General features: G+C 40.9%; 1 protein-coding gene across 1 annotated transcript in view; it reads left to right on the forward strand.

The window, feature by feature from the left end:
* RB1 (RB transcriptional corepressor 1) overlaps positions 1 to 13643 on the forward strand; it is a 141355-nt gene extending 127712 nt beyond the window's left edge. Inside the window, exons 21-27 of the mRNA XM_041730976.1 lie at positions 822 to 926; positions 1399 to 1512; positions 1612 to 1775; positions 6107 to 6137; positions 8621 to 8763; positions 9806 to 9855; positions 11741 to 13643. Of these exons, the coding sequence (XP_041586910.1) occupies positions 822 to 926; positions 1399 to 1512; positions 1612 to 1775; positions 6107 to 6137; positions 8621 to 8763; positions 9806 to 9855; positions 11741 to 11814 (681 nt within the window). The 3' untranslated portion in view covers positions 11815 to 13643. The remainder of the gene's footprint in view (positions 1 to 821; positions 927 to 1398; positions 1513 to 1611; positions 1776 to 6106; positions 6138 to 8620; positions 8764 to 9805; positions 9856 to 11740) is intronic.
* Positions 13644 to 17070: the final 3427 nt, after the last annotated feature.

The raw sequence follows: 17070 nt of genomic DNA on the forward strand, positions 1-17070 counted from the left end.
GCTGAGAGGTAACTTAGGAAAAGAATCGAAGTAGGAGAAAAATGTGAATTAGCAAAGAAGGATTGGATGGCATTCTGAATAGGAAGAATAATAGAATTGGGATTAGTAGGATGCTGAACAAGGGATGATGAGTAGGTATTCTTGGCAATAGTAGATATGAGCAAGAATTTTGCAGAGATAGGAGTACTTAAATTTGACAATAAAATTCATACAAATGAAAGTTTTTTTTAATTTGTAAGGAATTCTTTCAAATCTTATTTTTACATTAAAATATCCTTTCTATTGAAATGTAATGCATATGGAAACATCCATGTCGTAAGAATATATCTTAATGCAAATTCAGCTGAGTTCATCTGTATAACCTGCATCCAAATCAAGAATATTACCTACAATACGAAGACTCTCTCCTGCCCCCTTCCAAACTCCTTACCACCATCAGTATTTTATCTGATAGTTTGAACCTTTAATAACAACTGGCTTTTCTTTTTTTTTTTTTTTTTAAGTGCTAGTTACATGGTTAACAGATTCCATTTTCAACTTTTCTGGGAAAAAAAATCTAAAGAACAGGAGTCAAGTTACGGTTATTTACAAACCCTGATCAGTTCTAATAATCAAGATTTGATTATTTGCATTTTGTTCTTTAAACATAGTTTAGGCTAAACACTTCACATCAAGTTTCAGACTCAGCTCAGGATAGGAAAAGATAATCCTGTAGGAACTTAAATGTCCATTTTTTGAAACTAAAAGAAAGAGAACAGTACTTTTTAGAGCACAACTAGGTAACAAAATTCTGATATTTTTGTACTGTATTGATTTACTAGATTATGATGTGTTCCATGTATGGCATATGCAAAGTGAAGAATATAGACCTTAAATTCAAAATCATTGTAACAGCATATAAGGATCTTCCTCATGCTGTTCAGGAGGTAGGTAACCTTTCATGGTAAGATTTTTTTGGTTATATCTATATCTATAATATGGATAACGTAAGTCATTAATTAGATATACATTCTGACCTTGTTATATAAATTCACAAAGCAATTTTTTACCTTTATGTTATTGGTTAATTATTTGTAACTAAAATAGAATTGGAAAGTTAAGGCACTTTAGTATCCACATTCATATTATAAAGTTCATAAGGAATACTATATCCCTGCAACAGACAGGATATTTGTAATAAACTTTTACATGTAATAATATTACATTAAAAAAATCTGTGACATTTCTCTTCTGGTAAAACAGCTATATTCCAAACCTGAGAAGGCTTTTTCAGATTATTTTTTCCTGTACAGTATGTGATTCCTACTGCTAAAAAATATTATGAACTATTAAAAAAGAAAATCTAAAGGGATAAATTTCCCAATTCACTTAACAGGTATTTTTATTCTTCTTCCTCAGACATTCAAACGTGTTTTGATCAGAGAAGAGGAGTATGATTCCATTATAGTATTCTATAATTCGGTCTTCATGCAGAGACTGAAAACAAATATTTTACAGTATGCTTCTACCAGGGTACGTTGGAAGTATCCTTTGATTGGGAAAAATCTAATTATAAAGTAATGGATCTTACTAAAATATTTTTTTAAAATCTACTTTTTATTTTTGCCTCAGCCCCCTACCTTGTCACCAATACCTCACATTCCTCGAAGCCCTTACAAGTTTTCTAGTTCACCTTTGCGGATTCCTGGAGGGAACATCTACATATCACCCCTGAAGAATCCATATAAAATTTCAGAAGGTGTGCCAACGCCAACAAAAATGACTCCAAGATCAAGGTTTGTGTTTTCTCTTTAGGGAAGATCAAGGGGGGATTATTTTGATCCAAGCACAAAAATATAAAGCTTTTTCACTTAAAATATTTGCTTATTTAACATTAAATGACATGAAAGGAATTTGGCAAGGAAAGAAAGACAATCTTTACTTAAATGGGCTTGCAAATTTAGTCCTCAACTTTCCTGGTTGCTTGGGTCTGTTGTTCTGTGAACAAAGAACAACTTTTGTAATAGGTGTAAAATCACTTTCATATTTTTCTAAGTAGCCAGTCTGCTAAGCAAAGTAGATTAGTTTTGGTTAAGAATTTTTATTCTGTAGTTTTACTGAATGTCCTGTAAACTCTCTGAACCTGTTCATCTTGCTTTGCTATAAAAATGTAGATGACTGATTAAATGTAGATGACTGTAAATTAAGTCTTTAGGAGTCCGTCCTTAATTTTGCTTGCTGCTTCCTTAGATTACCTGGGGCAGGTGTCCTGTCTACTTCGGAAGGGTGCTGTGGATTAGAGAGATGATGAGTGTGAAGCTGTTTTAAATTCTTAGATGAAAGGTTTTGTGCAACTACAAATCATTATATTATCTTCCACATCCAACCACAAGCAATTTGTGGCTTTGAAGTGCTTCCATTGACTTATTATATGGTATCATACACTGTTTGAAACTGACTTTATTTGTATAGTGATAGGCAGATTAGCTAGCACAGTTAATGTAGTCTCATTTCCCCAAATTGTCAGCTCATAGAGTTGTACTTAATGGGCAAGAAAAACAAGGAGAAGGAGATATATTAGCCTTTTAGAAAACATTTGTGTGGCGTGTTTAATTATATGGGTTATGCACACTCATGATAAAAATTTGAAACCACAGGAAGAGACAAAGTAGAAAATAATTGGCAAGTGATATAAATCCTCTTGTGCATCCCCATTCCATCCTTTTTTTGGTGTCCTTATAGTGTCTGCTCATGGTATCTACAACTTACATTGTAAGTTGGTTAAGATGCTATACAAGGCATATTTACACAGTCCACATGAAAATGTGTACTTAGGTAATGATAATTGATCCATACTATGCTTATGATGATGGCTATTTGCTGAACTTAGTGAAATCACTTCTGGGTTGAGATTCTTTAGTGAAAAAGCCACATTCTCAAAATCTTGATAAATCATTGGTCAGGCATTAAGAGAGCATCTTAACACTCTATGTATCCAGCATATTTAGGTATTCTGCTTAATTAAATATGTATATAGAATGATGGCCACGTACCAAGGAATTGGAGTACAATAAAACATCTACTAGTTCCATGTGCATATGATCATATCTTTGTTATGTGAGGCTACTGCTGTTTCAGCTTTATTATTAAAAACAAATTATATGGTTCACTCATGGCAACCACAAACTCAAAACTTACAATATATACACAAAAAATAAAGAGAAAGCCGAACATAGCTCTATAGAAACTCATCAATCAAAAAAAAAAAAAAAAAAGCAAGAGAAAAGAGGAAAGGAACAGAGAACTACAAAGACAACCTGAAAACAAGGAATAAAATGGGATTAAGTACCTATCAATAATAATTTTAAATGTAAATGGCCTAAATGCTCCAGTCAAAAGATAGAGGGTGGTGAAATGGATAAAAATACAAAACTTTTCTATATGCTGCCTACAGGAGACTCACCTTAGATGTAAAGACACAGACTGAAAGTAAAGGATGGAAAAACACTTACCATGCAAGTGGAAGAAAAGAAAAAAAAAGCTGGGGTAGCAACACTTATATCAGACAAAATAGACTTAAAAGGACTGTAACTAGAGACAAAGAAGGGCATTACATAATGATAAAAGGCGCAATCCAGCAAGAGGACTTAACACTTGTGAATATCTAGAGCACCTGAATACATAAGGCACATATTAATGGACATAAAGAGACTGGTAGCAATACAATAATAGTCAGGGACTCTAACACCCTACTTATATCAATGATAGATCATTCGGGCGGGAAATCAATAAGGAAACAGTGTCTTTGAATGACACTTTGGAACAGATGGACATAAGATATATATAGCACATTCAATCCAAAAACAACAGTATACACATTATTCTCAAGTGCACATGGGACCTTCTCCAGAAAGGATCATGAGACCACAAAACAAATTTCAGTAAATTTAAGATTGAAATCATACCATGCATTTTTTTTTTTTTTTTTATCACAGCAGTACGAAACTAGAAATAAATCACAAGAAAAAAACTGTAGAAAAGGGGCAGCCCGGGTGGCTCAGTGGTTTAGCACCACCTTCAGCCCAGGGCATGGTCCTGGAGACCCAGGATCGAGTCCCAGGTCCGGCTTCCTGCACAGAGCCTGCTTCTCCCTCTGCCTCTCTCTCTCTCTCTCTCTCTCTCTCATAAATAAATAAAATCTTTAAAAAAAAATCCTGTAAAAAAAATACGGAGATTAAATAACCTGATACTAAACAACCAATGGGCCAGTAGAGCAATCAGAAACAAAAAATTCATGGAGAGAAATGAAAGTGAAAACAAAATGGTCCAAAACCTTTGGGATGCAGTGAAAGCATTTCTAAGAGTGAAATATATACCAATACAGGCCCATCTCAAGAAACAAGAAAAAGCTCAAATAAACAATATAACCTTACACCTATAGGAACCAGAAAAAGAAAAACAGACAGAGCCCAAGTTGAGTAGAAGGAAGGAAATTAAAAATCATAGCAGAAATAAAAACAGAGACTAAAAAAAAGAAAAAAGAAAAAAATTAATGAAACCAAGAGCTCGTTCTTTGAAAAGATAAAACTGATTATCCCTTAGTTATCTTGTCATGAAAAGAAAGAACCCAAATAAATAAAAATCAGAAAGGGAAGAGAAGTGACAACTGACTGTTTCTGCCTCTCTGTGTGTCTCTCATGAATAAGTAAATAAAATCTTGAAAAAAATATATGAAACTACTACAAAAAATTGTATACTGACAAATTGGACAACCTAGAAAAAATGGATAAATTCCTAGAAACATAGAATTTTCCAAAACTGAATCAGGAAGAAATAGAAAATCTGAACAGATCAGTTTCTATTTCTAGCAGTGAAATTGAATCAGTATGCAAATGACTACCAAAAACTAAATGTCCAGACCAGATGCATTTGCAGCTGAATTCTACCAGACGTTTAAAGAATTAATATCTATTGTCTTTAAAGTATCCCAAAAAACAGAAGAGGAAGGAAAGCTTCCAAATGCATTTATAAGGCCAGCATTACCCTGATACCAAAACCAAAGACCCCACAAAAAAAAAAAACTACAGGCCAGTATCCCTGATGAACATGATCCTCGACAAGATATTAGCAAACTGCATTCAACAATATATCAAAAATATCATTCACTGCAAGCAGGTGGGATTTATTCCAGAGGTGCAAGGGACATACGCACAAGGAAATATTATGCAGGCATTAAAAAGTATGAGATCATGCCATTTGAGACAACATGAATAGACCTGGAGGATGTAATGCTGAGTGAAATAAGTCAGAGAAAAATAACATAGGATGTCACTCATAAGTGAAATCTAAAATAAATAAAATTAAATAAAATAAATTAGAATCAGACCTATAAATGCAAAGAAGGAACTGATGGTTGCCAGAGGGGAGGGAAGGATGGACACTATGGTGAAGGGGAGCAGGAGATAGAGGCTTCCCGTTATAGGATGAATAAGTCATGGCAGTAAAAGGTACAGCATAATGGGTAGTGATAGCAGTGATAATAGCGATGCTGTACTAGGGATGCACGGTAGCAGATGGTAGCTGCGTACGTGGCGAGCACAGCGTAACGTATAAGCTTGTTGAATCACTATGCTGTACACCTGAAACTAAGGTAATACTGTGTGTCAGCTGTACTCAAATAAAAACAAATGAATATAAATTATATGGTTCAAACAAGTACAAGCAGACTAATACATTTCCAGTTCTAGGATATATGCTCAGTAGACTTTACTTATGTATTAGAGTTCTGATTATTAATACTGTAAGTTTTTGCCAATTGTTATGTGAATTTTTAATGAGGAAATGTGAAATTTTAACTGATAATTTACCCATTGATTTATGAAGAATTAAGTATGAGTAAACTTAAAATTTTCCTTTAGCTTCCTTAAATGTGGACAGTGGCAGTGTATGTTCTCTCAGACGTGTAGTTCTTTAAAACTCTTAAGAGACTAGCTCAGTGTATGATTTGATTGGCACTAGGGTAGAGCAGACCTTTGACTTGGTATTTCCGGTACCTCAGAATGATGTATGTTCATCCCTGCACAGTTATATATGATCTTCATTACTAATTTGTATTTTATCTTGACAGAATCTTAGTATCAATTGGTGAATCATTTGGGGTGAGTATTTTCATTTTATGAAATACAAGGACATGCACCGTAACTATAAAAGAAATTGCAGATTTCTGTAATTTGAATTGACAAATGCTGTTATTCAAACATCTCAGCAAGGCGTGTTGCATAAAATTTAGAAGACAGAGAAGACTTATTTTCAAATCAGATTTAATTTCAAATTATAATTGGTGAATTTCAAGGTGGTTTTCTAAACATCCTTTGAGATTATATAATACATTACATTTTTTTTTTCCAAGCCATCAGTTCCTTGTCACTTGAGAGCCTCTACATGGGGACACTCATTATTCACAACATGGCCTCTTGCTTCCCTCAGAGCAAGAAGAGAAATAGGGGAAGAGAGAGGTATAGAGCAAAAGAGAAGTCACAGTCTTTTTTATAACTAATATTGGAAGTGATATTCCATCACTTTTATCGTATTTTTGTCAGAAGCAAGGTAACACTAGATCCAGCCCACACATTCAGGGAAGGGAAGATTATATGAGCGTAAAACCTAGGAGGTGAGGATTAGCGAGAGCCATTCTAGAGTCTGCCTACCTCACTGCCCCAATATAGCCAGAGAGGGATAATAGCTTGTACACTGAAGACTGAGTGTTGAAATGTATGTACAAATAGTAAATCCTGTGACATTTAGCTCAAGATAGGCTGCAGGAATCAGGCTTCACAAAGGAGATGTGGGACCATGTAAGTAGGGTTGGATCTGGGAAACATACAGAGTAGTGGTCCTCAAACTTTTCTGCTTGCTATAACCTCTAAAAGAATTGAGAAAATATCATATGAACTTACATATTTTAAAGCTGATAATGAAAAATTTTATAAACTTACTACCTACACAGGATTTAATTTCATATTATTTATGTGCTCTAAATGTATTTTTCATCAAAACCTGTTATTGTATTTAATTTTTAGAAAGTTATGTCATTTAGGGGCACCTGGGTAGCTCAGTCAGTTGAGCGTTTGACCCTGGATTTCCGCTCAGGTTCAGATCGCAGGGTTTTGAAATCAAGCCCTGCATCAGGCTCCGCACTCAGCGTGGAGTCTGCTTGAGATTTTTCTCTCTCCCTCTTCTTTGCCCCTCCCTCTGCTCAGGAGCGCACACATTCTCTAAAATAAATAAATAAAGTATTTTTTTTAAAAAATGATTACATCATTTAATTTTAGAAAAGAAAGCTTAATTAGCAAAGCTAAATATCACTGCTTAATCAGTCAGTCAAATCAGACTTAATTTCTACTGACAATCTGGCTTCATTTTTTAGTTCAGATGAACATGTTCATACACATCCCTGAAGTTATCCCCTCACTCTAGTTCTAAAGTAGACAAGTAAGAAATAGCATTTTTCCATGTGTTTGTCCCTTAGATAAAATAAGGTATTATGTCCTCTTTGGTGTTTATTACGAAAAGTTTCTTTACTCTGCTGTGACAAGGTTCTCCCTCAAGAGATACAGATCTCAGGTCATCTCTATTAATAGTGAATGGACTCGAAGTCTTTTGATATTTGATTTTTTATTTAAAAAACTTTGTTTTTTTTTTTTTTTTTTTTTTTTTATTTATGATAGTCATACAGAGAGAGAGAGAGAGGCAGAGACATAGGCAGAGGGAGAAGCAGGCTCCATGCACTGGGAGCCTGATGTGGGATTCGATCCCGGGTCTCCAGGATCGCGCCCTGGGCCAAAGGCAGGCGCCAAACCTCTGCGCCACCCAGGGATCCCTAAAAAACTTTGAATTAGCATTTAAATGAATACTGTATCAGTAATGGTTTAAAATATATAAACTAGGGCAGCCCATGTGGCTCAGCGGTTTAGCGCCGCCTTCAGTCCAGGGCATGATCCTGGAGACCCGGGATCGAGTCCCACATCGGGCTCCCAGCGTGAAGCCTACTTCTCCCTCCGCCTGTGTCTTGGCCTCTCTCTCTCTGTGTCTCTCATGAATAAATAAATAAATAATCTTAAATATATATATATGTATGTATATGTATAAACTATATGACTTGTCAACATAATATCCAAAGTGAGTCCAAAATTATTACTGCCTAGACATTTCACTTCCTATTAGATTAGATTCTTGTGATAGTCTCTCTGATTATGCCCGCAAAAAAACCAAACAAAACCTACAATATTCCAGAAAGCCAATCCAACTTTACATGCTTCTGAGAAGCAGCCCTGGTTTTGTGTGTAGGTGAGTTCCAAAAACAAGAAACCAGGGTTTTTCAGAGTATTAGAGTTGTTGGAGGAAGTGGAGGAGCCTCATAGGGAGAGTCTGAGGGATATTTAATTGGGGCAGAGTTAGGTGTAGTTACACTGATTCTAAGATTTTTTCATCTCATTTGGTACAATAAAGCAATTAAAATGCAGATATTACCTCTGCCTGATTTTTGATACCCCTCAAACTAATAATTTTAAAAGGTTGCTAAGTAAAATTAAAAGGTTGCTGGCATTCAGTGATTTCAAATAAAGAATTCTGTAATTTGTAGACTTCTGAGAAGTTCCAGAAAATAAATCAGATGGTGTGTAACAGCGACCGTGTGCTCAAAAGAAGTGCTGAAGGCAGCAACCCTCCTAAACCATTGAAGAAACTACGCTTTGATATCGAAGGATCAGATGAAGCAGATGGAAGGTAGGAACAGTTGTAGAATATTTTTTGACGTAGTTTTGGAATCTAGGTGAGGTTTGGTGGGGTGAGGTCCGGAGCCGATGACCAAGGAAGAATTCTTGAGACATCTTTGGTGCAAAATGGTGGTTTCATTATAGCCTGGGGACAGGACCCGTGGGCAGGACCCGTGGGCAGGAAGTGCGGCTGCCCCAGGCCTGGGAGGGGAGGCTGATTATATACCTGGGCATTGGGAGGGGCTCTTGTTGGGAAAATGTCGCTGATTACCAACCATCTAATAAAACCCGAGGCACGAGGCACGAGACCCTTCAGATGTGTATCATGGGCCTTGGTCTTGGCGATGATCGCCAACACATATTTTGAGGGTTTAGAGATAAAGGAAATTTCTAGAGGAGTTTTTATCCATTAAAGTAGACTGAACGGGATCCTGGGGGTCGGGCTAAGATTGCCTTCTGCCCTGAGCAAAGTGTGAACATGGAGGCGGTTGAGTCTGTAGAGGAAGGTCCCTCTGCCTGGTTCAGGGCCTTGTCAGTGTGCCGCCCCCGGCTTGCGCTTTGTCCTCTGTTCCCCCATCATTTTTCAGTAGCTGAGCCAGTCATGTGGCGAACCCAGAGTGCCAGCTTCGCTCACCCTTTCATACCAATTTTATTTGGAAATTGTGAAGATTGCTCAAAAAATAGAATGAATCCCAATGTTAAAACCATATAAATTATATATTATCTACTGAAGTTCATTGAATATATCAGATATTAACAATCTGATCTTTCAATAATCTTTTTCACAAAGCCATTGATAAAATTTTGTTATGATTAACCTAAGATTTTCAAATGCTTACTCTTGAAAAATATTAACTTTGTTAGAATCACTGACAAAATACAAAGATTATAAATTTGTGATGGTTTATATTTTAGATGGTCTATAAACTTTTGGAAGTAAAAAGCTACTAAAATAAGAGTATAAGTCATTAAAACCGCCATAGTTACTGAAAATTTGAGTTTTCCATTTATACATATACATATGAAATATTTTCCATTTCTTAAATCTGCAGTAAACATCTCCCAGGGGAGTCTAAATTTCAACAGAAACTGGCAGAAATGAGTAAGTACTTATCATTTCACCCTATGGAAATGAAACCATTGTTTATATTGCAAAAAGCCTTTTCATGTTTTAAAGGAATAAGTACATGTAATTCCCTAAATTAGCACTCTTGCTTATGCACTTAAAATGTAATCCAATCAAGAATGTACTGTTTACCCATAGACCTTTGTGGGTTAAATGTATGATGCAAAATAAAGATGTTTGCCCTTTCTAAAATCTTTAGTGCGGGAATACCAAGAAGTGAAACCACATCTTCAGCGTGAACGGCTGTGGTTAGAAATACCTCAGGAGAGCAAAACTGTAATGAGGAACCCGTAAGAGTTCTGCAAGAGGAACTCCTTGGAGATTGGGAAACGTCTTATAAAATTAGCATATAGGAACATCGTCACCCTTATCTGAAGAATAATTTCTATTCCATTATTGAACTTCTCTAATTTGCAGTTTTTAAAACCATGGCAAACAAAAGTTTTCCATTACTGGAAATCAGAATGTTGACAAAGAGCACCAGGTCATTTTCCACGTTATGCAGAGTGACATAAGTTTGGGATGTTAAGGCAGATGGTAAGCTCCTCCGAGACTGTGCAAGGTCGACCCAAGTCTAATAGGTGGAAAGTACATGAAGAAGAGGTTCTGACCGGGTTTTCCCCAAGGAAGGAGCTGTGGTAGTGTGGGTGACACTTCCCGACCCACTGACGGGAAGAATGGCTGGTACTGGGAAAGAAGACAGATATTTCGGAGATAATAAGTATTAAAACTATGATTTCTAGGGCCTAGGATGACATATCAGTTGATATGTGACTTTTAAAAGGGGGCTTCTCTAACATGTGCCTGTAAATGTAAATATAAAGTTTTTAAAAGAATGCTTTGACTTTTTAAAAAACTCTATCTTTCTAGGTATGTTCTTTTGAAGAGAACAGTTAAAACTCAGTATACCAAGAGCTTAAATTCCTTGGTTATAAACGAATCTCTATTTTGGATTTTACCTTGGCTGATAGACTCCCTTTATTTTAAATTAGTTCTGGCATTTCCACTCAGTACGTGAAAATAGACACAAAGCTTATGACCAAAATGATGCCCTGAAAACATTTGAAAGCATTTGAAGCTCACAAATATGCATTTCCAAAGGAGCAGAAAGCTGTAAAAAGTACGTCTATTTTCTTAGAGAAGAGTTCAGTTGCGTCATCCCGTATTCTGCAGCGGCACGCTCAGCCAGGCTCGGAGCTCTTCAGGTTTCCTCGGGGAATTCTTAGCAATCCGAAAAGACCGTCACACGGGCGAGCTGGCGCGGGGCGGGGGGTGCACACTTAGTATTTTCCTTCTCTTCCAAGTGTGACTTGGTGCTTCTTTGAAATGAAGAGCTTCTGCCCACCACTAAAACCGAGTTAAGGATTTTTAAATAAGTTTAAGGAGGTTCTCTGGGTTTGTCTGTGTTGTAATCAATCCTGTACTTTTAAAACGTTCGTGTTGAGATTAAGTGAGCTGTGTCCGCAAGCACCAGGGCCGATTGCTTGCTTTGTGAAGCCGGGCCCAGCCTCCTGGTGTCCGCAGCCCGCCCTGCAGAGCTGGGCGCACCTCGGAGGGTCCGAGGCCGTCTTTTACGTAGAGAAGAACACGTTAGAATCCCCGTTTTGATCTCCTTTTTCATGTTCGTTTGGGCTGACCATGTTTTATTATTTCTACACAAGCATACCTGGTATACTTTATACATGCATAATTAGGTGGTGCATGCTTGGGAAGAAAAATTACACGATAGAAAATTTGGAAGCCGCTGCTTTGGCAGGCCCTGAGCTCCATCGGCTTGGCGCGAGCGTAACGTGTATGGCAGCCCTTACGCACCGCACCTAGCGCCATCAGTGCTACTAACCTCTCTTCATCCTCTTTCCAGCATCCACCCGAACGCGAATGCAGAAGCAAAAACTGAATGATAGCATGGATACCTCAAACAGGGAAGAGAAGTGAGGGGCCCGGACCTGTGTGGGCACCGCGTCCGCCTCTGGCCTCATGGTCTCGCACAGATCACAGCGTGCGACTCTCCCAGTTCTGTTGACGGCCACACTGAGCACCTGTCTTCGGCTTTTCTGACGGATGTCAAGTGTGCCCAGGGGCTTGTGTGTGGTGTGCGTGCAGGGGATTCCTAAGCCACTTGCAATGTTGTAGTAAGTAGAATATATACATTGTTATTGCACAAGATTGAGAATCTTGTGTAAATACCGCCATTTAAAACGTTGTAGTGAATGTTTCCATTTCCAAAGTATAACTGCTCTGCTCTACACACGGGGAGGACGCCCTGGGATGGCAGTCCGAACAACCCAGGCCTATTTGAGTACTTGGTCTTTTCTTGTGGCATATATGTGATGTTTGCTATTATTTTTATTAATTTATATTTATATATTTTTTAATTTAACATGAACGCCCTTAGAATATGTGTCCTGCCTTCCAAATGCAATTTGGCTGACTACTCCCCCTTCGCCCAAATGATCCTGAACTTCTCTGCTAAAACAGATATTAGAAACTAGAAAAAAAAATATCACTAATTTGTACACATTAGATTTTAGTTTACTAACGGAATCTGATGTACTGTGTTGCTTGTTTTATAAATTTTAGTTTTTAAACACAAGCAGAAAAACAAAGTGTAAACAAATGATGTTGTCATACTACTGATACAGATTTCATACCTCAGGACTTGTAAGAATTTATTGATCCTTTTCTCCATCCAACTCATGCTTTAAAATAGTACTCTTGGCTTTTATGCCATTCAGATCACTGAATTCATGAAGTACCCATCTAGTACCTGGAAAATCAGGTGTTCAGTTAGAGCTGCGCTGTAGAGGACCCTCAGACAGTATATTCCAAGTGCACTTTCTAATATTTCTGGGTCCTGAAGAATCAAGATATAAAATAACTTTACTCCACAAACAGACTGTTAACTATCGGAGCCTTAATTTTTCTCTTCGAGGTTTGTGTAATTGCATCTCAGCAATTATTCTGCTCTCCTAAATTTGGGAAGGGATGTGTTTGCTCTGGAATTGTACATGTCTTCCATGTATCTCTGGAACTGGCAATTGTCTATCTTTTTTTTTTTTTTGAAGTCAGTATGGTCTAACACTGGCATATTCAAAGCCACATCGTTTCTATTCCAAAATTGCAAGTAGTCAAAGGTCTTTGGGTTAGGCACTCATGTTTCTGATTTTTTGCAAAAGCCTCAAGTGAAAACAGCTGTTTTAGAAAAAGAGGCGCTTCCCCCCCCCCTCCCCACACCTAAAGGTGTATTTAAACTATCTTGTGTGATTAACTTATTTAGAGATGGTATAATTTAAAATAGGTGATATTTAAGGTAGCATCCGCTAGCTTTTAGGAAAATCACTTTGTCTAAACTCAGAGTTCTTTTTAAAAAGAAATCTGGTCTTATTTGTTAGAAAATGAAATTTTATTTTGCGCTCAGTTAAGTTTCAAACTTATTTTTGGCAGTTATCTCGATAACAAAGGCACTAGGAAGCTTTCTCCCATTTCCTCATTAATTTCTGCATGAATATCATACAAATCAGTTAGCTTTTAGGTCAAGGGCTACCGTATTTCTGGATCTTTTGCTAATAAGAGTTCACATTAGAGTTAGTGCCAGAATTTTAGGAACTTCAGAGATTGTGTATTAAGATTTCTTAAATAATTATCTTCAGATAATGCTTTATTGCTTTTTGTATTGGTTAAAACTGTACATTTAAAATTGCTATGTTACTATTTTCTACAATTAATAGTTTGTCTATTTTAAAATAAATTAGTTGTTAAGAGTCTTAATGGTCTGATGTATTCTTTGTATCAAGTGCACTAATGTTCTCTTCTGTATCCAAGTTCTCTCCTGGTGTCTCATCCGTTGTTATTGTTATTATTTTTAAGATTTTATTTATTTGACACAGAGAGCACACAAGCAGAGGGAGCTGTAGGCAGGGGGAGAGGGAGATGCCCCCCGATGTGGGGGCTCCATCCCAGGACCCGGGGATCCCGACCTGAGCCGAAGGCAGACATCTAACCAAGAGCCACCCAGGGGCCCGGCTCATCCATTCTTAGCCTTTAATTGGCTTCATATGCTGTGATCCCCAAATTGATTTCCCCATCCTGACCTCCCTCATGGAGGTCCAAGCCCTCAGAGCCAGTAGAACTCTTGACTCTCACTCCCTTCCCCCACTCCCTGAATTCGCAAAATAGAAACCAAAGTCAGGCCAAGCAGCTTGTTTCTACCCCAGTCTTTCCCCATTTTACTAAACACTTACTGGTCAAGCCAAACTCCTCAGAGCCATTTATCCGCTTTTCTTGAGAGCGCTCTTTAGACTCCTCACTGGTCTCCCTGAGCCCTCCCTTTCCTCCCCACCTTTCAACGTAAAAGCAAGAATGATTCCTTCAAAACAAATCGATCCCCACTGCTCCTGGAGTGCGGGTGTGGGTGTGGGGCGCCTCGCCTCGCCTCGCCTCGCCTCGCCTCGCCTTCCCTCCCAGCTCCTTGCCCCTGCCCCCTGGGCTTCAGGCCACTGCCCTCTCTCCCTCCTGCCAGCCCTGGCCCTCCTCCCGCTCTCACACTTGCTCTGACGCCTTCTGTCTGGAGGGCTCTTCTGGAACTTTGCCTGGCTGGTTCCTTCCCCACCCGGGGCCCATCCGCTCAGAGGCCTGCCTTGACCACACGCCGGCGGCCTTCCCGGGCGCTGGTCTCCTTCAGGAGCGGAGGGCGGCCTCTGCCAGCCTCTGCCAGCCTCTGCCAGCCTCCCTCCCCGGGGGCGCTCAGCTGGCTGCTCCCCCGCTCCAGCACCCAGAGGAGGCTGTTTTCAAAACCAGAGTGGACTTTGCGTGTTTTCCCAAGTATATGGAGACAAAAATCACATTCTCTTCCTCTTTTCATTTGTCCTGTACTGAGAGCCTCCCAGTGCCGGGCGCGGTTCTGAGTCGGGGTGCAGCAGGGGTTGGATGAGGCCAAGGTCCCCATCTCTGCGGAGCTTGCTGCGGAGGGAGGAGAGCGAGGAGGAAACCAGGAGCCCACGGGGCGTCTGGCGAGGGGACGCGGCGAGGACCCGGGAGGTGCGCTGGGGTCAGGAGGGGCTCCCAGGGGTCTCCGAGCCACGCCTGGAAGGAGGCAAGGAAGCAGGGCCGAGCAGAAGAGCCCGACGGGCCGGGGGCCGCAGGGGCCACAGGGCGTCAAGAGCGTGAGAAGCAAGAGCCTCCCTTCATCTAATGCAGAGTCTATATTAAAGGCTTTTCCTCAAAAAAATAAAAAAAAAATAAAGGTTTTTCCTTAAATAAAACAAAGGCTTTTCCTCCCAAGCATCCTGTGTATGTACATAGAGAAATATGTGAGATACACATACACGTACCTCACAGGCCACAGTCTTATCTGCGATTCTGAAATCCCAAAGGCTCGAAACCCCAAGTGGTCTGTGTGTTTGGTGACAACAGTCATATGGCATCAAGAGTGTATCTAAACTGACGTAGCGCTATTTACAGCCTGTATCCCATTTAGTAGGAATATGGTTTCCCTACAAAAATATGAATACATTGGTTTTGGGGATTGAACCGAGGCCCCACTCAGGTATTACGTACCCTGTGGTATACGTACCTACCGTGTGTGCTAAACCCCAGAGAAAGTATGAGGTGTACCTGGCACCGAGGGGTTCAGGTAAGGGGTTACCTTGAACTTCGGTAATAACGATCGCTCAGCAACAGGGTGGAAAGTGAAATCGTCTCCTGAAACAGCAGCGTATCCATCCCCAAAGGAAGCAAAGGGCTGGGAGCAGACAAGCAGAAGGCAGACGTCAGCGGTCGGCGTGCATGTGGGATGGGGACCTTGGGGCAGAACCGAGCAGCCCTGGGGACGCTGGAGGAGGTCGGTCTGCGTGACAGTGGCCACTTCAGAGACTCCGTATTCCGGTGGCCGAAGCTCTTACAGTCAGAAGGACCGTTCAGGTTCCTTTATTCGAGTTCTTCTCCCTACAGTTCTCAGGTGCGCGTGGTGGGGAGGGAGACCCCACGGACTGGCTCCGTGACTATCTGGGTGACTTCAGGGAGACCTGCCCGTCCAAGCAGATTGTCTCCCTCACTTGTGGGCTAGTGTGCACGGCGTCAGGAAGGCTTCATTCGGTAGAATGTTCCTGTGGACCCGTGTATTCTGCAGGACAGCAGGGAGCCCTGCCTGTAGGAACACCAAGTTTCCACCACCAGCGAGCGCCTTACCTAGAACTGTAACCTGGTTATCCTGTGTAATGTCCCAGCGCAGTGAAAACCACCTTTTTATTTTTAAATGCATTTTAAAAAAATATTTTATTTATTCATGATAGAGAGGCAGAGACACAGGCCGAGGGAGAAGCAGGCTCCCTGCGAGGAGCCCGATGCAGGACTCGATCCCAGGACCCGGGGGGTCAGGACCCGAGCCAAAGACAGATGCTCAACCACGGAGTCACCCAGGGATCCCCGAAAACCTCTTTTAACATGAGTCTGGATACTCTTGGAAACCTTTTTCCGCGTTATCTTAGGAGAGTCTCCGCACGGGCATGGGCCGGTGAGGTGATGAGCGTGAAAGGTCAGTTGATCCCACAGACCAACACCGCTTAGTTCCTCAGCAGGAAGTACGTGATTTGCCCCGAATTAGTGACACAGAAGGGGATGGCTCCTGTCTTGGCGCCGTGGCGGACTCAGAAGGAACAGGGACGGGTCCTCCTCGTGCTCCGCCGTTTCCCCGTCCGTTGGTGACAGCAAGAAGAGGGCTAATGAGACAAACGCCAAACGCCAGACAGGACCGTGCAGTTTGTCACGGTTCCCGCTTCCTTAGCCCGGGCCGGGGACCGCCTCCGAGTAACGCCCTGGCAGGGCCTTGAAGGCCGAGCCAGGACACGGGTTCACCTTCCCCAAGCGCCCCCCTCACAAGCCTGTCCGCAGCCGGCGTGGCCGCGCCGCTGGCCCCCGTGAGCACAGGAGGGGCTTGGGGACGAGCATCCCGGCTGACCTGGAGGGAGACGAAGGCCTCGGTCCGTCGCGATGCTAGAGCACCTGCCCCCACGTCCCTAACTTGGAGCAGCGAGGCTGCTGGGACTCTACAAACGCTGCTAGGGTGGTGACCCCTCCCCAGGAGGGTGCGAGCGGTTCTCTTCGGGGGCGCCCCCACCCCCACCCCGGGACGCTCTTTCTCCCCGGGACGCCCAGGCCTTGAGGGTCACGGCGCGACTCCCCTACTCGGCCAAA

The sequence above is a fragment of the Vulpes lagopus genome, chromosome 16, assembly GCF_018345385.1.
Source record: "Vulpes lagopus strain Blue_001 chromosome 16, ASM1834538v1, whole genome shotgun sequence".
Lineage (NCBI taxonomy): Eukaryota > Metazoa > Chordata > Mammalia > Carnivora > Canidae > Vulpes > Vulpes lagopus.